Source organism: Vanellus vanellus, assembly GCF_965231255.1.
Source record: "Vanellus vanellus genome assembly, chromosome: 1".
NCBI lineage: Eukaryota > Metazoa > Chordata > Aves > Charadriiformes > Charadriidae > Vanellus > Vanellus vanellus.
Window position 1 is genome coordinate 51,815,897 of NC_138905.1, and position 24,519 is coordinate 51,840,415.

Genomic DNA, 24,519 nt, shown 5'->3' on the forward strand with positions numbered 1-24,519 from the left:
GCCTTAACCTATGTTAGACAAAGTTCAAAAATAATAATAATATTGTAATGATAATGTAGGAACTAATTTCAGTACACACATGGTCTTCTGTCCACATCAAGGCATTTTATTGAGGTATAAACTTTGCAGAAGATGAGGTAACAATTTGCATAGGACTTATGCAAAATAACTTCACAATTAAAATTTACTTGGCATTAACTACTGTATGTGGAGAAAGACTGATAATTCCTGCTTGTTATTCTCCTCAATGCACAGTTCTGTTAATGCTAGTGGTAGGACTGTGGAGAAGGTACAGCAGTTGTAGGTAATGAAACCAGTCAGATTGAAAAATGCTTTCATACAAGTTTTATAGCTTCTTTTCAGGGGTTTGTGTTAAGAGACTACTGAAACAGACAACACTTGCTACAATTTAAAGTAAGCTTGTTCAATGCAAGAAAGGGGGTGCTCATGTTCTTGTAGCAATGACAGTGGGGTGGGCAAGTGTGGTTTTGCTCAGTTTTGTAAAGCTTTTTAAGTTAGTGGAATAAAAAGCCCCTAGTTGTCAAAGTTAGTACTTTGAATTTGGCACTTCAGTTTTAAGTTGTCAGACGTGTTAAGGCTAAAATATGGAAGTCTTGGTAAAGATACATTATTCTGTTATTAAACACTCCTTTTATGTACTTGTATGAAAATAAGTACATGCTCTATTTCCTCAACTTCAGATTTTAGCGCATTCTATCAGTGTATCTTTAGCGTAGCTCCCTTGAAGGCACCTTTGAACCTTGCAAAATAATTTCACTTTAGTCATGGAGAATATACAGAAAGTTTCCTACAAAAAGTTCAGTTACTATTTGACATGTAAAACATTCCTTGCTGGTGAATGTTAATATTCTAAGACTAGTAGCAATTCCTGCAGACAGTTAAGAATCATATCATTAGAACTATACTATAAAATGTACAGAAGCATATATAGAAAATTAACCAGAGAAACATCAGTTGCCCATTGAAAGTCATTTTTCTAAACCAATTAAAAGAGATTATCAAAATACAAAACCAGCTTAAAAAAAACAGCCTGAGGTAAGAGTTAAATGCAAATAGCAATCTTTTTCTTAAAAAAATAGCTGTGTTGAAATTCTAGGTACTTACTGTCAATAAAAACTTTTACTAACAATTGTAAAGAGTACTTTGACTAATACAAAAGTATATAAACATTGTACACGGATTCGAAGTAAAAAAGTACAATACTGTACTTTCATTTCATTTAAAAATATATAGGTATGACAATTCAAACTTTTACCATACACACAGTTAACTGGCTTTGGATTAGCTGCTGCTGCCCATAGAACTATCAGCTAATTCTGTGTGCTGCTGACTTTCAGCTGTGCTGGGACATGGTATTTTACCATGTCTGTTTGCCTGAGTAAGTCGTTGGCTGTAAAACAAAATGTAAGCTTGAGCCTTGCATACTTCTTCCATAGTGCACGTGTTGAGTTTCGAATCATTGCAGTGTACCCAAAACCCTGCAGTGAAGAAACACCAAAAAAAAAAAAAAAAAGTCATCAGCACACTGATTTGAGGTAATCACATAGTATTTAATAATTAATTAGTGAGTCTCATTTAACAAGTTGTGTAGAAATAGTATACTGTTTCTATTGATCTAGTACATTTGCCCCTAAATTTTAAAAGCCCAGTGTAGCTTCTTATCATGGTTTAACCCCAAGCGGCAACCAGGACCGTGCAGCCATTCATTCACTTCACTCCCTGCAGTGGGACAGGGGAAGAGAATTGGAAAAAAAAGGAAAACTCCTGGGTTAAATTAAAGACAGTTTAAGAGAACAGTAATGGAAGAGGAGATAATAACAACAATAATGATAGAAGAATATACAAAATGAGCGATGCAATACACTTGATCACCACCCAATGATAGATTGCCCAGCCTGTTCCAAGCAGAGATCATGGATTCCTGCCCCCCATCCAATGCCATTTACATACACTGAACATGTCTGTGGTATGGAATATTCCCTTGGCCAGCTTGTCCTGTCTATGTTCCCTCTCAGCTTCTACGGGAAGCTGAAAAGGTCCTTGTCTTAATATAAACATTACCTAGCAACAACAATACCTATCATCAACATTATTCTCATACTAAATCCAAAACACAGCAGCTACTAGGTAAATTAACTCTATCCCAGCTGAAAGCAGGACACCTCCTCAGATTTATGAGACTTTATAACTAGAACACGTTTAACAAGCCCATACAAAACTGAACTGTTTTGGTCTACCGAACTGCAATTCTCACACCAGACAGTTCAGCTACAAGTGATGCCCTTTTGTGTGTGAGAAAAGACAGTAAACGTAGCAGTTTAGAATTAGGAACACCTCTTTCTCCCACACTCCTTATTTCACAGCTGGTTCCTACCTCCTTCTGAATTGTAGCAGTAGGCAGTGTAGTGCCCTGAGCCAAACCCTTTCCCGTGATGCATTACCACAGCAGACAAGTCGTAGATAAAGCAGTCAGGTAGGACAGACTTCAGGGACTCTCTGCAGCAATAAGGCTCCATGTTCAGCATTTGATCAAAATTAACATGTACACCAATCTTCTCACGATGATTGCGTCCTGACCACCTGGAAAGGTAAGTCAAATGAAAACTTAGTTTTTCAAACAAAGAACACAGCATTCTGAATTATGGTTTATTTAACATAACAAGTGTTATCTTCACTATTGTCTTTGTGCACAAAACATATGCAAATTTGCACACTTTTTTTTTCTAGGCTTCCTCTTTCACTTCTCCTTTATTTCAAGGCCTTTTAAAATGTGTCTATTGTACCTACTATTCTCACCTTCTGAACTATCCATCTTAAGATTTGTGTAATGGTGAGTGGGAAGTACTTCCGACATATTCTACATCACTAGTATTTCTCATTTATTCTAATTTTCAGTTTCCTTTGTATTTGGGACAGACTCTGTACTAATGCGTGGCCTAAAAGTTCACAGAGATGCAGTCTCCACTTCCTTACTCTCAGGCTAATGCATTAATTTATTTGGTTATATGAAGGTTGTGTGAGACTGCCACTGAATACAATCACGGTTTGTACATTAGTGAACATGAGCATTTACTTATTGTGGTAACACAAGATTAATTTTTATCAACAGAGTTCACAGCAAGGTTAGTAGGTTTTGACTGAAAAGGATGAAATAATTTTGGTATTAAAGTAGCAAGTAGTTAGAATCCAAAAGGTCAATTCTCTATTTACAGCGTATCTTGATGTTTAAATTAAACAAGAAAAGTAAGTTTCTAATAACCATTTCTCATCATACTAGTAAAGGAAAATGAGACTGATGATGCAAGACATTGACCCCTAACAACAGAAAAGCAGGAGTGAACTGGTCAGTTTGCAACACTTTGTTGTGGTACTACTTACCTAAACCGTTTAAGATGTAATCTGAGAACCTGAGGTAGCCGACACACCATAAGCTGCTTCTGAGCTTCTGTGAGTATAACTGGTTTAGAAGAAAACTTCCTTCGTTTTGCTGAGGCATAACACACAGTTACACAATACAAATGTCGATAACAGCCCTGTATTTCTGTCTAAGATTTATCCACCAAATTTGTGTGGACCTAGATAGCCACTGTATGTGCCTCCTTAAAAAGGATACACCGAGAGCTATTTTGCAAGGATTATTTTATGATGTAAGTATAAAATACTTGTGGTTACTTAGGTTAGTCACCTTAATTTAAAAAGCTGATGGGTTCTTCAGCTGGGAGTATCAGAATCCCCATTAGTGTGTGATCAGACTTTATCCAAGAGAAGCATCACACATTAAAACAGCCTTTGAACAATTCCATCTTCTAGATGGGGAGGAATAGCTGTCAAGTGACCACACTAGTACTTCGCTTGCTACATACTTTTAAGACTTTTAGTATTTTCCTTCCACCCTTTCAGTCAGTTTACTTTATATTTTACACAGAGAACGTATGCATGAGTACATACTGCCTTTACTCACTGTTGCACTGATCACATGCATATATCTTTCCTTCCAAAGCTTCAGTTTCTGTAAACTTGGCCAGCATTTCTGTCAGCAGACACGGATACTGAGATGACATCTCCTTGCCGTTGCAATGATACCTCTCAGGAAACTCCAGGGACAGGTCCCAGAAAGGTTCTATGGTATTTGATTTATTGTCACAGGCAAGACATGTAACCTGTAAAACAATATTTCACCAGTTGTTTACACTCAAAAAAACCCTTAATTTGCTTAAAGTGTACCATAACATAGCTCTATAAAAAAAAAAAGAATATTTTTTTTTCCTACAGATAACTGATGCAACCAAAACCAAGACATAGTAATTTAACAAGAGAAATTATAAACCTAATTTCTTTTCTCTGAAGCAGCATGTCCAATACTGTTATCACAAATAGGTAAGCGTTCTTAGTTTTACTGAGAAACAAAAGCAGTGTCAAAGTGGCCTGTCTGGGACTGTCCAAGAGAAAGCAGCTGGTGTAGTCTCGGGAGTCTTTTCTCCAAAAAAGAAACACTCCAAAAGAAAGATTTACATGAAAGAGAAACTATGGTTTAGGTTAATTAAAACAAACAAACAAAATGAAACACAAAACAGCTGGGGATTTTAAAGTCATATCCTTCTTACTTTTTAAGTCTTCCAGGGAAGCCTGGATTAGGAAGCACACTTCTTCAAAGAAAAATTAACAGGTAAAAATAATTTATTTCTTCTTTCAGTAAGTGGATCCATCGTCACACTAGGGAAAGGACAAGCAGTAAGACAACATAAATAAAATGTCAAGAAGTGAAGTGAGTCAACCTGGAAAATGCAGATAATACAGCAGGGGACAATTAATATATGAAAACATTCAAGATTTAGGGAAGTATGTTAAAAGCAGTAGCTCTTCTATGCTGGAATGGCAACACGTTAGGTGTTGATTTGCAATGCAGTCTTCTAAAAGCCAGCTTCTGTTATAGAAGAGTGTCACATCATTAGAGTCTTCCTCCAAGGGACCCTTCCATGGTCTGTGTGGATGAGCAACTTTGATTAGCAGCTGACCTACACAGTAGTGAAGCTCTGTTTAGACTGTAATAGCCTTTATGTTAGTCCATAAAGGCTATAAAAAATACCAGTAAATATGAAGTGTGCGTGTAAGACTAAAGATATGTTCACCTTGGTATGTACAATGCAACAAAGTACAAAACAATCCCAAAGAGTTATTACCTGAGTTTTCTACTGTTAGTGTATTCATTGGCTTATAAGTTGCAGTTCACCACTAATTCAAGCAGCTCTAACCTCACTGCTCTAGAAAAGACACGTTCTGAAAATAAGTTGAATTTTAATTGGGCCCAGATAGATAGCTTTGACAGAACTTCCATAAGCATGTAACATGTTCCCACCCCCTTCCCCAACAATTTAACTTTCCCACCAAAAAGATTAAAGAAACTCAACATTTTCATACAGGACCAACTGTCAAGATACTGTTATTTACAAGCCCAGAATAACAGACAGGTGTGATAAGGCACCACCATTCATGTTTTACAGTAAATGGAATATCAAATACCTCCTTAAGTTTGCACCACAAGGGTAAATAATTGCCAAATTAAATCTCCATCAGCATGCTTCCTATTTAGGAAAATACCACAAGTTATTTGGAACAAGTAATACAAAGATGTAATAATAAAGGAATGAAAATCCACAAGGCATCCAAATATTGTTATTTCAGAGGCACGCCCTTTGTGTTGCTGTTCTACGTAAATTCAGCATAATTCTCTTCAATGAGGTTAGTAAGCCTACACAAGCGTAAAAATATACTCACTTTTGTTCAAGAGTTCCCTTATTTTCCTCTAAAGGTTTGCTGTTACACAATTATTCACCCTGCTTTGTCTGTTATTTCATGATCTTTTATATAAAGACAGATCTACCACTTTTTGATACCTTTCTCCTAGGTGTTCTTGTACTTATTTAATGCATTCATTAGCTAAAACAGCTTATCCATGATCTATGCATTAGCTGCCTAATGTGAATGTGTATTTCTGTACCAGCACCTATTTTTCAGGAAAGCTGTTAGCTGCTTTAAGTTTGAAAAGGAAAATGCCACTGCCTTGTTCTTAGAAAACACAACTTTGAACTTACATGGCAGAAAAGAGGAGAATCTTCTGTTTTAATTTACACTGACAGGAACTTCTTTTGTAAGTGCTAACATCTGGCAACGTTTCAAAGCCACAAGCTATTAGTAATTCAGAGCTGGAATCTAGACTTGGAGACAAAATGATATGTTTGGCCACAGTTCAAGCTAACTCCAGCATAAACACAGAATGACTAATAGATTTCTGCTGTACAAATGGGGTTTTTTGGGGGCCAAAAGTTTATTTAATTGATGAGTTATTTAAGAATTTGTTACACATGAATGCACACTGAAGATTAACGGGCTTAGGATGAAGTACGTACATGAGCTCAGTACAGATAATTTTAACAACTTCTGAGGTTTTAAATTTAGTGTGTAATGTTAACAATCTAGGTTATTTTAAGATCCTCTTTCCCAACTAGGTAATAAGTACTATCCCAAAGAAAAAGACCAAAAAAAAAAAAAAAAAAAAAAAAAAAAAAAATCAATCCAGCTTCCAATTTTTGCCTCTCAAAAAAAAAAAAAACCCGAAACAAAAAAACAAGCCACACTCATGCAGTTGCACCACTTCTCATCTCGTCATACAACTGTGAGCAAAGCTGACTTATGTTGACAAAATCCTGTACTGACAGAGCTGCACTTATTTCCTCAAATGCAAGACACTCCTCCCTACCATGAGGCTGCAGCAGAGTTAAACTCTTATTAAGAGTTATTTGGGATTTGCATACTTGCTAACAGCCCAGTGATGTATTTGGATAAGCATACACCCAACCATATCAGCCACAGTGCGCCCACTGCTCCTGTATGCTCTCACTCCATGGTAAATGAGGTAAATCAGGGCTGGAAAAAAAGGTTGAAAGTATTTTTTTCTTAGCCAGGCCTGAGCTTACAATTTGGATTGCTCAACAAGTAGGAAGATCCCTACACTTCTGTGGAATCCATCTGCACTGGCCTGTCCATCAGCACAGGCTTCACAACGCTCCCATCACTTCTCTTTCTGTCCTAAATGGGACTCCTTTATCTCACACTCCTCCACCATTCCCACAGTACACCCAGATTTCTTTTTTTCATGAAAAGCACTGAAATTGTATTAAATGCTCAAAAGTTGGTTGAACAAGATATGAAGTTTTTTAAAAAAACAAAACAACACCCCCAAACATGAACTCAAAGGGCTGACAAAAACTTTATGCATCTGTCCAATGTAACTTTTTATGGCATGAGTATGCACAGCAGTAATAGGGAAGTGACTGCTCTAGCAATCTGGTTAGTGACACGTATCCTTTTTATGACTGTATTTTACAAACTCAGAGTTTGATTTCACCTCCCCATTATATTCCATTATTGCTATTTTAAGAAGCCTTAATGCTGTAATTTATAACAAAGCTACATGAGAAGTTTACATTAGAGCAAAGAAAGTAAATTACTGTTTTTAGCTAGTCCAAAATCTCTACCTTATGTTCTGCCCTGACCACCCTCTTGTGCCTTGAAACATGGGTACTATATACAATTGTTTGGTTACAGCTCAGTATTCAATCATGGGCCAAAGGCCAAGCTGAAAAGAGCTGGATCAAATTGCTTGATTCAAGCTAAGTATGGAGGCCACTCAGACAAGCATCAATGTGCCTACAATAATTTGACGGACAGCCACTGCCCCGGATGGCATTCAGCCTAAATACAGCCAAAGAAAATAGTTAACATATTGCTGCAAAAGAAGCCAACTCCATCATCAACTGTTTAGCCTATGTTCCCTGCACTTGCATGGAAGAAAGACAACTGTTACCATCTCTGCTCTTATTCTCTTTTGGTTAAGAATAATAAGATGGCCAGTCCCATTTTTGTGCTTTCAATGTTATTTAAGTTTTCACTCTATGAGACATATATAGAAAGAGTAGTAAATGAATTTTTCCACAGCAAAGTAATCAAAGAGAAAGGGACTTCCAGGATGCTGCTACAATATGGAATTCCACATAACAGTCCATAATTTCTTCAGTTAAAAATAACTTAGCTTTGTAGTGATAAGCATACACCACTGTCATAATGATCTGTATCTATTTAACAGAATAACACAAGCATAATGATAGCAAACTGCGATCTCTGATTCAATGGCCTCCTATGGATTAACAGTTTTAAAAATGTCGCCTTCACCTATTTGGAAAGCAACTTGACAACCATTTTGTAATTCAGGCGACGCATAAAAGCACAAAGACCAATACCAGAATATAGAAATCAGCATCCAGGTCATGGATGGTCTATGTGCAAATCCTCCTATTACCTACCTGAAGTTCTCATAGTTTTTAATAGTCTATTCAATGTGAGACTTAATATGCAGCAGTACACGATAGTCAGCCTCAGCATTCTCTCACTCTAACTCACAGCATGCTACCCAAACTGAAGGGCTTCAAACAACCCAAAGATTGCACATTTCCGTTTCTCTCGGACAATCTGTCCTGAAACACACTGGTTGAGCAAGTAAATGGAGCAAGACTTACAAGAAGCACCGCCTTTTAAAACTTTAAATGTAATTTGCATACTACATTGACTAGAACCTACTCCACTCTCTTGGTCTTGGTATATTCATTTCTCAGAGCACTGCACACTGCCCTTCTGCTGTGCTGCGTGGGGCTGGAGGGGAGGCACTTTGCTCAGATTCCATCTTAAACGTGATCAGGAGGTAATCAAACCATTTGGTTTTTTCTACTTAAGTATGCCTAGAGATATCAAAAGCTAGTTCTTACTAAGCATTGCTATAATAAATGGTGAATTATTGGGGAATAAAAAAAGCTCACCGCCCAAGATAGGTTTGTCCTAAGAAGAAACTGTAACTAGTCACAACTTTGCTGTAGAGGAAAGTCATTACTACACCAGCACAGCCACTGCTCTTCACTTTCACTGCTGTTTGGTGTTGCTGTAACAGAAATCTAGGCAAAGACCTTTACGTAAGGCACCAGATTCAAAAGCAGTGGAATCCTCACAAAGACTTTCAAAATCCCAAACAAAACAGTTTCTAAGGGGTTCCTCACCACTCCAAAAAGTTGTTTGTTAAAGTTACATTGACTAGGTATATCTTTATCATCTTCATTAAATTTGAATTGAATCAACAGCATTCAAAGAAACCATCAACAACTATTTACTGCTTTGCAACACGCACCAGTTCAGTAAAACACTTCATTCATAATTCAACATGAATTTTCTTCCTTGATTTATTACATACCTGAGCAGCTTTCACATAAATTAGCACAAGCCTTATTTAGTCTTCTCCCTTACTGGGCCTTTTGTAGCCACACATCAACTGTCCTGCTCCTGCTTGCCTAGAATTAGAAACTATCCCTGACTAAACTGAAAGAACATAAGGAGCTGGCTGATGGCATTGCAAGATTATCTTCCATCTTTCAAAGGTCCTGGCAAGGTCATGGCAATCGGGGATGATCCCAAGGATAGGAAGAAAGTAAGTGTCACTCCTGTCTTCAAGAAGGACGATCTGGGGGAACTACAAGCCTATCAGCATCACCTTGACCTGTGGGAAGGCTGAGGGAGCAAATAATTCTGGAAACTGTTTCTAAAGATATTAAGGATAAGATGATGATTGGGAGCAGGCACCATGGATTTATGATGGGAAAAATCACACTTGACCAACCTGATAGCTTTCTTCTGACGGTGAGATGACTGGTACAGATAACCAGTGGGTGAGTGGAAAACAGTAGATGTTGTTTATGTTTACTTCAGTAAGGCTTCGAATACTGTATCCCATAACATGCCCACAGAAAAAAAATTATGAAGTGCAGGCTAGATAAAGGACAGCAAGACAGACTGAAAACTAAATGAACTGCCAGGCTCAATGCACAGTGATCAGCGGCATGAAATGCAGCTGGAGCCCAGATACTACTGGTGTACCCCAGGGGTTGATTCTGTTAAACCCTCAGGAAGTTTGCAGATGACACAAACCTGGGCGGAGTGTCTGATACACCACAGAGTTGTGCTGCCACCCAGAGGGAGCAGGACAAGCAGGGGAAATGGGCCAACAGAAACCTCCTGCGCTGCAACAAAGGGAAATGCCAAGTCAAGTCCTGCACCTGGGCAGGAGTAACCCCAGCACCAGTACAGGCTGGGAAGCAGCTCCCCACAGAAGGCCCCAGGGGCCCTGGGGGACAAGTAAACCATGAGACAGCATCGTGCCCTTGCAGCAAAGCAGGCCAAAAGCCTCCAGGGCTGCATCAGGCAGAGCATCCTTGAGGCAGGTGAACCTTCCTCTCTCCTCAGCCCCAGGGAGGCACAGCTGGAGGGCTGGATCCAGTGCTGCCTTTCAGACTTACTGGAGTGAGTCCAGCAAAGGGCCAGGAAGATGATGAAAGGGTTTGGAGTATCTGATGTATGAGGAGAGGCTGAGAGAGCTGGGAGTTTTTGGCCTGGAGAAGTGAAGCTCAGGGGGATCTTACCCATGTCTGTAAATACCTGATGGGGGGGAGGAGTAAGGAAGATGGAGCCAGGCTCTCCTCCGTGGTGCCCAGTGTCAGGACAAGAGGAAATGGGCACAAACTGGAACACAGGAGGTTCCATTGAAACAGAAGAAGAAAGTGGTTCTAGTGGGAGGACGGACTAGCACTGGCAGAGGCTGCCCAGAGAGGTTGTGGTGTTTCCATCATTGGTGCTATTGAAAACCTGACTGCACACAGCCCTGAGCAACCTGTTCCAGTTGACCCTGTTTTGAGCAGATTTCAACTAGATGATTTCCAGAGGTTCTTTCCAACCTCAGCAATTCTGCATGTGCACGCACACAAATACATGTGAACTTAACTGTTGTTATCAGAAAAATAAGGAATGAAAGCTGAGCAACTGAGGGAAGACAAACAACCTTTTGTAACAAAAAAGTTTTCTAAAATACTAATTTGATCTTCAGTGATTATTTTGACAAGTTACTGTTATTATTAGATGCAAATATGCCTTTATATCTCAGCACACACAAAAATAAGAATACTAAGAAATTCAGTAATCTGCATAATTATTTTGGCATCATTTAAGAGTAGGTAAAAATATTTAGAATCATCCGGTCTGGCTTACAGAAAAGTCATTTTTCCTGATAATTCTCATGACAAGAAGCTGATTTTGAACTTTAGGAAGTTGCTAGTTTTAACAACACAGTGGTAGAAGTTTTACTAATGCAATAGCCAAAAAGCACAAAATACATGAAACATCCATTATCTAGTTTCCTTAGGAACTACCACATTTTAGTTCCTGAAAGCTTCATACTATATGGGTTGAACTGGGGGACAGTTGGGCAATTTATTTGGGACGTATATGTGCTACACTGCAAAATCAAGACTGCCTCCAAATCAGCTGTATCAGAAACACGAGTCTATTCTTTCACCATTTTTGATGTCTTGATAGTCTTGACTCAGACTTTTTGTGAATATCAAAATCTTCAAAAATGCAATCTAAAACAGCCCTCTAGCTTTTAAACAATCAAAACCTGTGTACTCAACATTATCCTAAGGGTAAACCAATTTAGTTAAACTTTTTAAAAAAAAGTTAAAAGAGGTAAAAGCTGTGTCTACACATAACATTTGCCAGCAATCTGCAAATTTCCTAGATCTGCTAGACTACCTTCCTAGATCAGCTAGATTGTCTAGATCAGCTTTCATAAATACTTCATACTAGTTTCCCTGCCTCCGTCCCCCCGGTATAAATCATCCTGACAAAAATCTTAATACTGATATAACTACACACACCAGAGTTTCTGCTAGTATGATTTCTGTGGACACATGGGACAATTTTCCCAAAGCAGTGCTGAAAATACACATTTACTTTGAAAGCTAAAACATGCTATTCCAATCTCCGGTTTGTTTTTTATACCTGCCCACTTCCTTGCTTAATATGGGCAAAACTTGAAATATAGATCATTTAAAGATTGTTGCAGATGGTGCTATTTAGCTGGGAACACTTAAAAACCCCAGCCAAAAAACTCTTGAGGGAGATGGTGGCTAATCTCCTTGAGCTCTTGAAGTGTACTTCAAAGATCTGTGGATCCATATGGGTCAGTTTACCAGTGGTACGTAACTTCATAGTGGAGTCAGTATTTTCCTCTTTTCGCATTGAAGGATCAAGGATAGGAGACAGTGGGTAACTCCCACAAGAGTACAAGCACTGAGGGATTGAAAACAACTGGGAATTTAACATATATATATATAGGCATTTGCTTGCAGTCCCAATGGGGTTGAAAGGGATGAGCCACTGCTCCAGCAGATCTGCCTCTGAAAGCACACATTTACAAGATGCAGACTCCTTTGCCCAGTAAGTGCTATAGCACAATTTCGTCCAGGCAATCACTGGAGGAACACTGGCATGTGAAACAGGAAAGAACAGAGGGGAAGGATTTTGTAGCTATAGATCCTATCTTTACTTCCCTTAGATGTACTGGGCATTGAAGTTTCACAGTCTGTACTGTAGAGTAAAAAGCTGTAATCCTGAAAAAGATATTGGAATAAATTAAAATTTTTTAAAAAGTCAAGAGGCATCCACTCATGCTATTCCTAGAGTTACTCATTACCTAGTCTAGTGTTTCATAAAAGACTAAAAGATTTCACATAGAAGATGAAAACCACCTAATTTAAATCAGTTGAGAACATAACAAAACCAAATCCAACTCACTCATATAAAATGTGCAATTGTTTTGACATCACCTAAAGTATTTTTCTAGTTATCAAAAAGTAATCTGCATAAGATTCTCACGCACCCAGTTTTCTCCTTTCTTAATCCTAAATTCAGTTGTAGTGCTGAACCAGGCAGCCCTTTCAATAGCAACAGACTGACAGCAATCTCAGGATTATGACTTCCCTTGAAGTTAAAATAGAACAGCTAGAAGAAAAGGGAAAATGTTTTATTGCACAGGTGAAAGTCATGTGAAACCTAAGTAAACATACAGCTTATCGGCACTGTAAGTGACCCTGTGTACTGTATCAAAAGTAGCTCATAGTATTCATGAAGTTTGAAGGTCAAGAAGATTGACTTCACTGCACTTGAGTATCTCACAGAATCAAGTATCTTTAACTAATACTTTCATTACAAAGGGATAGTAAGTATAACAACTTTTTAGTGATCCTAAAATGGAAAGCAACTGCGCACAGAAACAAGCTTCTCAATTCCCCTTAATCACTGAATTAAGATGTAGCTTATTAAATACGCTAGACTAAAATACCATCCTATCTTCAATAAATGCAGCAGGCTATGGCTCCAACTATCTTCTAGAGAGAAACTGTAATACTGTTACAGCTAGTAGGTAGATAAAGTTAAGCCTACAAGGACAAAGCATACACTCCTTACTTGTAAGAGCTAACATTGTCAAAGATGTTATGACATAGCAAGAAGTCTCATATTTTTCTTCAGCCCTGTATGGATGTTTCCTTGCCTTTTTTGTTAACTTTCATTATAGCAGTTTGTGCCAGTTCTGGAAAACACCTAGCAAAATCATGATGCAGGAATCTCACTGAGGAGAGGAAAGTAATTCCCTAATACAGCTTTTTACATCTCATCCTTCCATGTGCAAAACACCAGGGACTGAATCATTACGACAACCTGAATATATTTTATCAAGGAAGAAATGTAAATCTTCAGGGGGTACCTTTTGCTTTTAATACATATCACATTCAAAAGCGCTAGCGAAGACTAAATTGAAACAAACAAGTGGCAGAAGACAAAGGGAACATGAGGCGGTAAAGTGCTGGACACTGCCTGTGGGAACTGCTTAACAAACCAGGGAGAAATTACTATAGATAACAGCCTCCACACTCTTCTCCTTGTTCCTCTCACTCCAGCCATTCTGAAGTGCATCAAGGCTGTATTTTGCAAACAGACATTGACCAGCTGCAGTAGAAGAGCTGTGTGTTGCAGTCACAGAAGTCACAGGATAGCTCAAAACTGTTTAATTCCCTTTCAGTCTTACTCGATGATACTTGAGTGAATTCTCACTATTCGCCTCCCTGGTTTCAGGAAGGTGGGAGGGTTTCTAGTAACAAGCCTCTTCACATTACAAAGCTAAAAACATGTGAAAGAAGCAGTACTACTGAAATAACGCTTGCGTCTTCAGAGCCTTGAAAATTCTTCCATAAAGTCCTGTAAGAAGGCTTGGAATGCAACCAAGCCTTGTCAGTTACTTTGTTTTACTAACAAAGTTACAATTTTGGAGGGGAATGTGATTTTCAAATAGAAAGCCTTAATGACATAATATACTAAACCCTTAAATTAGCACAACCCTGATACAAGGTATGTTAACGACCCCGAGGAAAGGCAGTATACCAACAGAAATGCTCTTACGTTGGTCCAAATGGGAGGTAGAGGATGATCTGATTTTATTAGTAGATACAAGTTTCTAGTAGCTACACAAAAGCTAAGATGACCTAAAAGCTATCATATGCTGCAAACAACCCTAACTTTAAAGTCCTGTTATCTTATTATGAAGTTTATGGATATCGTATCAGTAAACAATCCTACCTTAGTCAAAAAACACTTGGATTTCTAGCTTCACATACTGAAACATTAAGCTATCAATCAAATAGTCAGAATAATGGGAACATCCACATTTTTGTTAATTTGTATTAAACTTCTACTCCTTCACACAACATATCCATTAAATGCTTCTGCACTCCCTCAGTTACGTGTGCATGCATACTAAAGACCAATTCCAAGGGGGGCAAGACTTTCTCAACCCCTGTTCCTGCTTCAATGTGGTTAGTTTTCAGATTAATTCAACAGAAACCAGCATTTGTTCAGCCAGTTCTCAGACATTTGTACGCGCACACAGTTAGGATATGCATAATAGTAAGCGGACACATTGAACTACTTAACAGGAAGCTGAGAAGAAGAAAAAAGGAGAGTAGTCAGGCAGAAAAAAGGAAAACAACTGTCACCTCCACCCTACAAATTTGGTTCCTGTGTTGACAGAGCCTTCTATGTCTTTGTGTTGTAAGAGAAAGAAAGTATTAGTATTCCCATACATAGCATCATGACAGGCAATTATTCTGTAGTAATAAATCTCAAATTCAGGCTATTTACTGAAATAATTCCCTGCTTGGCACCCATTACCTAATCAGATTCCACTTAGACAAGATTAACACCTTCCTTAACAGCTTTTATCTAGTATCACTACAGTGATAAGCTAGATGCTTAAAATTGTAAATTCTTTATTCCTGCAAATTAGTTGGTGCTTAATAGCAAAGCCAGATATTTCTCAGTAGTTGTAAAGGTGTGCTTTAAAATACCAACTTTAACACTTAGTTTATCAGGTGACTCTTCTACTGAAAGTTTTAGGAGTACTGTCATGGTTTAGAAATTACCTGTCTTCTGAAATTGTGTTTATTATACCTTCCCCATCTCCCTTCAGTAGTTATAAATGTATAAACCTTTGAAGCATGCCTATCACTAACCAATATAAATTCATAACTAGAAGTCATTACACACCTTAAAAAAAAAAAAGTCATAAAACATACCTGACTTAATAGCTGTCCATGAAAAATGTTGTTAACCACATTCAAAACCTGTTTTATAAGTTTTCTTTGAGAAGCAGGTATGAGAGCTGGGTATCTGGTCCCGGTAGTCTCCAGTTCCTGCTGCACTTTATCCAGAAGTTCACAGAGAAATTCCTGAGCATCTTGTTGGGCATATCCTCTGAAGGCTGGAATTAGTCTCCACACAGAATGAAGCATGGCAAAAGGAGACACCAGTGCCCATTTGCCAGACCACATAACTTGAAACAGAGTATGCAGCTCATGACAGAGAGAAATATGCTTTGAACTGGGCTCCCTGGGCTGAATAAGTTCCATATTTCTACTTTTTGATGCTCCTCCACTCAATCCAGAGGATAAACTAGGCCGCCTCACAGAAGAGGATCCCTTTACTTTCTCTTGGTTCTCATTCACATGTAATGTTGAGGCAGCTATTGACAGGTGTTTAGACGAAGATCTGGTTTTACCATTGGTTGCTGTTGCCAGCAGTTCCTGAGTTTGGTTGAGATCAAGCTTTAAAAAGCATTCTCGAAAAATAAGTAAGTGACTTAATACCTGCAGGATAGAATTCATATAGCATGTATTTCCCAGGTTTCTCAGTCCTGTTACCCCAGGAGTCACTGTAGGCCTTCGTTTAATTGGAGAGTCACTTATTTTTTTCAATCTTTCTTCATCTGAGGTATACATTTTTTCCAACTCTGCCACAGATTCCATGTTCTGTGATGTTTTTTGCAGGCAGGGTGCTGTTTCTGAGGACACTCTAATCTGATTTTGTAAACGACTGCTCTTTCTTGGAGGCATCTTTTCCATCTCTGCTTTCAACTGACGCTTTCGTTCCTGTCTTCTCTTCCTAGCTCTGTCCCTTCTTTCCTCTGCTTCTTCCCGACGCCTTTCTTCTTCCAAAATCTTTTTTCCAGTAGGCGTCAACTCAAACCATGATCTGAATATTTTGCCCAGGAACGCATGCCGTCGGTGCCAGAGAGCTGTGAACATGCGATCTTCATTCCGAAGCAAGGCTTGCGCACCACCATGTGAAAGGTAAGAATCATCACTACTACCCATAGAACGCAAAGTCCTCCCGCTTCGAGTAGTGCACTCATAGTTTTGACTCTTGATTGCACTTAATGTACTTCGCAACAGTTTTAAATCACCAGTTGCATTATCATTAAGAACATAATCATCACAGAGATAACAGAAAACATACAGCTCATTTACTTCCAATGCCACTGGGTGACTGCTCTCCTGAAAGTGCTTTAGTGCATGTTCTTCAATATATCTTCCGCATGCCACATGCGAGCAGCTGAGGCATGCCCACACAGACTCCGTAGTATTGCAGTCCACGCAATGCCATTTCTGAGGATTCAGTATGGAGTGATCTTGGGCCAGTCGCAGACGTCCTATGTGCTTACACTTATCCATCGTTAAAACTGAAATTGCAGGGACACGCTGGCAAAAGACATCATCCAAATTATTTTCTGTCCATGATACTTCAATCTGCAACTAAAAAAAAATAGTTATGTTACAGTTCATAAATATCCAGCTGTATCATTTTTACAGATGTCAGTATATCAATCTCATACTTGATCATGATCTCTATCCAACTAAGCCCCACTAAACATATAAAGGCGGTCAGTTATGTGAAGCCACAATCAACATTATCCTCAGCAGGTCGACATTCAGGCTAAATGGTCTGAATACGACTGTTTATAGTCCCAGCACCTTCTGGCTCAGGACTGAAGCATACTTGCTACACTTTAGATTAGGCCTGTTTTGTTTGTTTTGTTTGTTGTTTTTTTTTTTTTTGTTTGTTTTTTTTTTTTTTTTCTAAGGAGCATTGATTTAGTTAAAAGACATATTACAAAGTTTGGATACAAACACAATTTAAAATGGGCCAGATTGCCCAGAAAAGCTGTGGATGCCTCATCACTCCAAGTGTTCAAGTCCAGGTTGGACAGGGCATCAAGCAATCCGATCTAGTGGAAGATGTCCCTGCCCATGGCAAGGGGCTTGGACTAGATGATCTTTGAAGGTCCCTTCCAACCCAAACACTGTGATTCTATGATCCTAACATGCTCCTATTAATTCTATACCTAAGCATACAGGTGCAGAAGTGCAAAGTTCACTTAAATTTATTGTGTTTACACAGTGCCAACAGTTCAGACAAATGAGGCTCTTTATCCAACTCAAACCCTTAATTAAATCACTGCACCTTTGTGCTCAGGCAAGACCATTTTACCACTGCTTTCTACAACAATGTATCTTTAATAAGTACATTTTAACATGTCATCCTAACATCTCCAAAACAAAGAGTGATTTGGAAAAACAGAACTTTATTTCCTTATAAAACAGAAATACCATTAGATATCTCCCTCAGTTGCTGCAAACTTTATAAAAACCTGTATTTTGAACAGATCTTTCCAATCTGTGTCTTCCAAAAAAAAAATCACTGAAAAATTTGGTTAGCACTGGCTTACATCCTTTGAACAAATAAATACTACCACATAAATTTATTAAAGCTGCTGTATTTGCTTTCTCCTATAAGGTGCACTTACCTAAAACAAACAGGCAGGCTCTAACTAAAATTAATTCTTTATTTACATTTTCACCATCTTTCTTTCAACTATCTCTAGTTGGGAGATATAATCTAGAGACAAATAATGTGTCAGGAAGTGATTATATTTGATCAGTGGTGTTCGTGCCCATGATGTCACTGACTAGAAGGGCTAAATAGCACACAGCACTAGTACCACTACGCACAGTACGTGCCAGATGAAACGCTTACTTCATCTGAGGAGTACCACAGATTTGTCAAATATCCAGGCTATGCCACGCACGACAAGTAATGCTATTACAAATGCAAGCATACAGTGAACATCAAGGTCCAGGATTCTATGTTTTACAGATAAGTAAACCATGCTACAAAAATGCTGAGTGATTTACACAAATCTGGACAGAACCCAAAAGATTATATTCCAGCTATTATCCTTGAATATGCTAGTATTTATCCAGTTTTACAGTTCTGAAATACACAAGAATCGGTTACTCAATTCAGAACAGATGTCTAGGTTAGAATAAGCATTAGATCGAGTGAACCCTAACGTACAATGATATGACACCACTAAGGAAGGGAAACAGGTAAAACGTTGCAACCGGATAGGAAAGGAGCTTTATTTTTTTATCTGGTACTTAGATAAAAACTGTACTTAGAAGATTTAACAAAAAATGCCTTTGACTGGTTAATCAGCCCACAGTTAGTGCCTTTTTAAATGTTACAATACAGATATCAGCATAAGAACTATAATAACTCTCTAAACACATCGCCAGTATCCAGCATAGCACGTGTTGTGTACGTCTTACTCTAACACTGAACAAGTTGAGACAGCTGTAGTGAAACTAATAAAGTGTACACAGTTTTACATGCTCATATTAATCATTCTCATTTAATTTATTTAAGAGTTGTCTCCAGCTCATACTCACTGCACTGAAAAATTTCAGGCGCCATGACTTCTGGGTACCCATTCAGTAATTCCCAGCTTAAGTACCAGCCATAGTGTATTACAGGGGTCGAGATCCCTTGTGTGCTATGGTCAACAGATCACAAAAATAATGGCTTGATGAACTTTTTCAGCTTGCTAGCCTCCATAACATTCCTTCTACAAGGTAGTCTATACAGAGGCTGCCAATGAGATTCTTTTACAGTCATGCACACTAGGCTTGCTTTTTATACTGTCTTGATAAATAAGACCACTTACGTTCTCCCATGTCTTCTCCTAGTCTGACAACCTGTCTTCCCTAAAGCCAGTTTTTAGCACTGATAAAATTTACATAAATTTCAGAGTTGAACTGTGTTCGTTAATTCTTCCTGGAATGCTAAAGTAATACCAACATAAAGTGTGTTGCAATAACTAAATATGGTAGACAGGATTTTAAGAGACAATACTCATCTTTGTGTTTTTGGACTAACAGAAATAGATTCTCCTCCATAACATTATTAGTAACGGTCCTTTCCAGCAGGCCAGAAAAGGACACTAAACCCTGCCTTCCCACAGGGCTGTCACATACAGCAATGCTGTCAGAGGAGTCTGAGAGGTCGACCCTTTCTGGTTTTGTTAAAGTCACTGTGTAAACACTGGGCCTTTTTTTCCCCTTCTTTTTTAATATTATATGGTCAGAAAAAAAAATGTTTTTCTTCATTTAAAAAATATTATCAAGAGTGAAACTACTTACATGCCTCAATGTAAGCAGATATTGGACTGAGGACAAAAGTAGTCGACTGATTTCAGGATGACCACTGTGTAAAACAGCATTGCACAATCAAGCTTCACACAAAAGCAATACGATTCTACGAAAGCGCAAGATCAGCGCCTTGAAGAGAAAAACCTAAAACCTCAGCTCCCCTACCAGCAATCAAGCCAGCATGACATTTTCCCACCTACGTCGATGTGTGGAGAAAGGAGGTGGGAGTGGAAGGGGGGAGGGGGAGGAAACATCTTGGCACGGGAGAAATCTTTGAAGAAAATGTGAAGAAATCAAAATGCAGAGTTTGGTCAGAAAGACAGAAATATCCAAAAAGACTGAAAAAGCTGAAAGTACAAAACTGAGACCAAGAAAACTTCAGCTGAATGTCAAGCAGCACACTGACCACATGAATGTTTTAAGACTTGGAGCACTGAAGTACTGAAACTTCATCAAGTCACAAAATTTAAAACCTTTACCTTAGAACCAAGAATTGGCAAGATAAAATAGCATGGGGGAAAAATAATAAAGTACCAGATAATGGTGAAAGAAACCTAAAAAACATGGCATACTCACTCTCACACCTACTAGAAAGCTGCAGCTGAAATAAAATAGTACAAGCAAATGCTCCAACGTTAAAATTCCCTAAAGAAAGTTATTCAGTGCTAGTTTCTGCATTCTTCTCTCCCGAGGTTCAGTTCTGTGCACACACACAAAGAAACTGTGAATTAGTTGACCAGCACTTCAGAGATCAAGCCCCCCGGTGTTCTTAGCACAGACCTGAGCTGAAACAGTAAGCAAAATAACAAGTACTACCACACAGAATAGCACTACTGAAAGCATTAAGTTATCTGGGAAAATAGAGGTATGCAAAAGTCTTTTCTTGCGCTGAAGTTTCATAAGCAAGAAAAAGATATACGAAATAGATTTTTTTTTTTTTTCATTGAGCCATATTTCAACCTCACTGACGTGCTCGTTTCTTTAGTTCCACTAAATGGCTGGCAAAATGTACACTTTTGGGTAACTCATGAGCTGCAAAGTACTAAATGTTAAAAACCAACAACCTAGAAGTCAAGAAAATATGTTTTTCTCCCATTTGTGTTTCACGTAAACAAGAAATTAAGATTATTCTTCGCAGCTGATAAATTTTAAAATTGTAAGCGTAAATATAAACAAAAGGAAATGTTTTTCCCTTAGTCACTACTTTCGTAATTAATTGCTTGGCACGTAAATGAAAAAAAAAAAAATCAGTCTATCTCAAGCTTTAAACTAGAAATACAGTACATAGTTTTACCAACAGATACACACAAACTGTGCTCACCTGTGCCATTAATATTCTGGCTTTTAAATCAGATTTACATCAGGTTCAGACTACCTGTTTCATGCGAATAAACAGGAATCATGGGCACTCGAACAACTGAAAGTTTGAGATAACAAGTATGCTAACTAGAAGGCAGATGTATTGTTTTTCTGCTTTCTTAACAATAAAAAAAAAAAAATAAAACAGCCCCAACAAAACATCGATGTCCTTAACTTCACACTGCACTACAGTCCTGCAGGCGTAACAGTAAGACTTGGAAATCAGAACAACACTTCAAAAAGAACATTTGTAAATTATGTCCGAATTTCAACAGTACAGCCTTTAACAAGAACACACATTTCCTCCCCTCCCCCCCCAGCCGCCTTTCTTTGGAGCCATACAGATCGTCATTTACCTTCCCCCCCCCCCCCCCCCCTTTTTCGCCAGCTAAGGAATGTCTATACAGTACGCTGCCAGGACACCAGACACCGACACAGCATTACATTCAATCTGCGCATTTCCTACAGTTGAGAGTTCATGGCAAACAAACAGTTCAGACTGAAGCATGTTCACAGAAGCAACGACAAACACAGCACCTCTTCCGAGTCTGGATTTCACACCGGGAAAGTCCTTCCCATTTAGAAAAAAATACGCATCTCTTGACTGACCCGACAGCTCCTCCTCGGACACCGCCTGGCTCTCGTCCCGACAGCAATTCCGAATAAAGGCGCTCCGGCTAAGCTCACCCACGGCTCGATACCGGAGCACGAGGGTGCCCACGGCTATTTCCCTCGCAAGGTCCGGCCCTTCCCAACGGCCCCACGACATGGCGCGACTCTTCGCCTCTCGCCGACAACAAGCAGCACACGCAGGAGACCCGACCAACACCCTCCTCCCCCCCCCCGGTCTCCCTCACCTCGACGCCTTTCCGACCCCTCCGGGATGGCTGAGTGTACCGGGAGCCCCCTCCACCCCCCCGCATAAGGCCCGGTGCGCCTCACCCGCCCCGTTCGGGCTCCCCACCACACACCCCCCCCGAGCGCGGCGGGACAGAACTATCCCGTGGCCCCCGCTCCCCGGCCAGAGCCGCTGGCACGGCCGCAGCTCCCTCACCCCCGCGGCAACTTGCGTCCCCTCCTCAGGTGCCCCTCCACGGGCACCGCGCCGCCGCTACCCCCAACAGAAGCCGGTGGTGCCGCCGGACCCGCCGCCCCCGCTCCCCTCCGCCGAGCTCCCGCCAGCCGTCCCCCGAGCGGCGGGGGCGCAGAGCCGCCGTCCCGCTCCCGCCGGCCACCCCCGCACGCACCCGTCACCCGCCGCTGCCGCCATCTTGGGCGCCCCGAGCCGCAGCCTCCTCTCAGCGGCCCCTCAGCGACGTCAGCGCCGCGCGGAGACCGCCCCCCCCGTCCCGTCCCCCACCCCCCCGCCCGGCGCGGGGATTCCCGTTCCCACCGCCCCTCATCGGCGGCCGCACGCCCACAGGCGTCGGGGGGGGTGGGGGCCGCCGGGACACAACCGATGTCGAGCCGGCCGGGAAGCGCCGGTAGACAACCCCGTCACCCCCCCCGAGCGCCCTGGGGCCCCGCACCCACCTGCCGCGCGCGGGGCGGGAAGGGCCGATCGCCATGTGCCGGCGGCGGGTCTGTCACCGGATTTGTAGTGGCAACCGAAGTCCTTCCCACGTCTCCTCCCACCTCCCCCGGCTTTCCCCCGCCCGCCGCCACCACCGGCCGGCGGCCGGGCCGAGCGGGCCGGTCCCGCGGGGCCGCTGCCCTCACACGGCGGGCGGGCGGGCGGGCGGTTGGAGCCAGTTCCCGCGGGGCCGCTTCTACCCTCGGCCTGTACCCGCACCTGTTTTCCCTGAGGCGGGTCTGCACCCAACCGGGAAGAAGAGGACGTGTCCCGGGCCTGCCCGCGGCGGGGGTCTTCCTGGTGTCCCTTCCTACGTTATTTCACTCGTGTTTGGTCTTCGGTGGCGTCGTTCGCGTTCAGGCAGTGCTCTGTCTGCATTTCCGCGGCAGGCAAAGGGCAGCGCTGCACCCCTGGGCTTGCCCAGGGGCACCCCGGGCTCGCCAGGTGCTGCCAGTAGCCCTTTCTGGCCATTTCTGGCCTCGCCGCTGCCGGGGTTTTGTGTGCCGAGGCCTCACGGTCAAACACACACCGTACAGGGGACTTCGGGCTCCTTCACGTCTCTTCTCTGCGTGTTGTTTGCGGAAACTTCTGCAAAGCAGCTCACACGAAAATTAAAAACAAAAACAAAACAAGAAAAAAAACCAACCTTTTATCAGGCCCCTGTTGCCTATCTATCAAGTAGTTTTTCAGTCTCGGGTTTCATTACAGAAACTTAAATAGGCAAAAAGCTTGTGAGCTCACATCCTGCAGATGTCCTGTTTTGTAAATTTGAAGCGTCTTTACTCTGGTCCTTTCAAAACTAAACTTTCTGAGATGCGGCCAGCTCTTTTTTTTAGCTGCTTTCCAGTTCTGCTTGTCCTGAATTGAGTTAGCTTATGCTTGCGCTTGCCTTCTGCTCTGCCCCGGGATGTGCCGGGGCAGCCATGCACGGGCTGCCCCTCTTTGGGGCAAGAGGTGTGAGGTGAAAACTCCCTCCTGACTGGGCTGACATCGGGGGGTTTTTTTGGCATCCACGCTCAAGCAGGTTGGCTTTTGGTTGAAATGAACCTGCCCAGCAAGACGGTGCATGGTGCTGCTGGTGATTGCAGAACATGTCCATGATGTGTGTGTGCTGCTGCTTAGCCACAATAAAGAAGCAGTGCTTTGATGTGGAGTGTGAAGGCTTCAGATCCTCCCCCCCCCCTCCCCATTTTGGATCCATTATGCATCATGATGTTTTCATGACGGCATCAAAATCTTGCACATCTGTTTCTGCGTTTCTAATTGTGTCATCACAGAAAATGTGTTTTGGTTTAAAACTTGAAATGAAATCTATAGGCCCCAGTTGTCTCAGTTCCCCTCCAGTCGTACTTTCCAGTTCTTGCTGTTTCTAATGAGACTGCTGAGGTGGTGTTAGAAGGATGTGGCCAAGAGAGACACAATTCCATTTTTCTGCGGGGTCACTTTATCATGGTACTTTCAGAAGCTCTTAAAGAGTATACTGATAAAGTAAACTCACCAAGCTTCTCTCACGATTCCAGTGTGCTTCTAACTTGTAACTTTAAAGTGAGGAATACTGTTGCCTAATAAAAATATCCATGATAACTGTTCATGCACAGTGATTCCACATATTTGCACATCCCTCTTAAATGTTTTTAAGAAAACTTGCACAATTTTCAAATAACTATATTTATTTTTGTCAAGTTGCTACCTCCGTCTGTAACAGCAGCAGTTTTTTTTTTCCTGCAGTCATAGTTGGGAAACTAACTCTCCCAT

General features: G+C 40.8%; 1 protein-coding gene across 1 annotated transcript; it reads right to left on the reverse strand.

Annotated features, from left to right (window-relative positions):
- Positions 1-91: 91 nt before the first annotated feature.
- On the reverse strand, positions 92-22,778 carry USP44 (ubiquitin specific peptidase 44). Its single transcript, XM_082485612.1, has 6 exons — positions 22,725-22,778; positions 15,582-17,096; positions 3,983-4,181; positions 3,400-3,508; positions 2,396-2,601; positions 92-1,499 (listed from the first exon to the last, which is right to left on the reverse strand). Exons 2-6 carry the CDS (start codon positions 17,013-17,015, stop codon positions 1,303-1,305), a joined length of 2,145 nt encoding a protein of 714 aa, XP_082341738.1. The 5' UTR covers positions 17,016-17,096; positions 22,725-22,778; the 3' UTR covers positions 92-1,302.
- Between the last annotated feature and the right edge of the window lie 1,741 nt (positions 22,779-24,519).

What these genes read in the sequence shown, in the direction of transcription:
- USP44 (XM_082485612.1), bottom strand. Translation starts at nt 17,015, where the DNA reads ATGGATAAGTGTAAGCACATAGGACGTCTGCGACTGGCCCAAGATCAC. An exon ending in ATGGACAGCTATTAAGTCAG is followed by an intron (nt 4,182 to 15,581) that starts GTATGTTTTATG and finishes ATTGTTTTACAG; the next exon opens with GTTACATGTCTTGCCTGTGA. An exon ending in TTACATCTTAAACGGTTTAG is followed by an intron (nt 2,602 to 3,399) that starts GTAAGTAGTACC and finishes TTACCTTTCCAG; the next exon opens with GTGGTCAGGACGCAATCATC.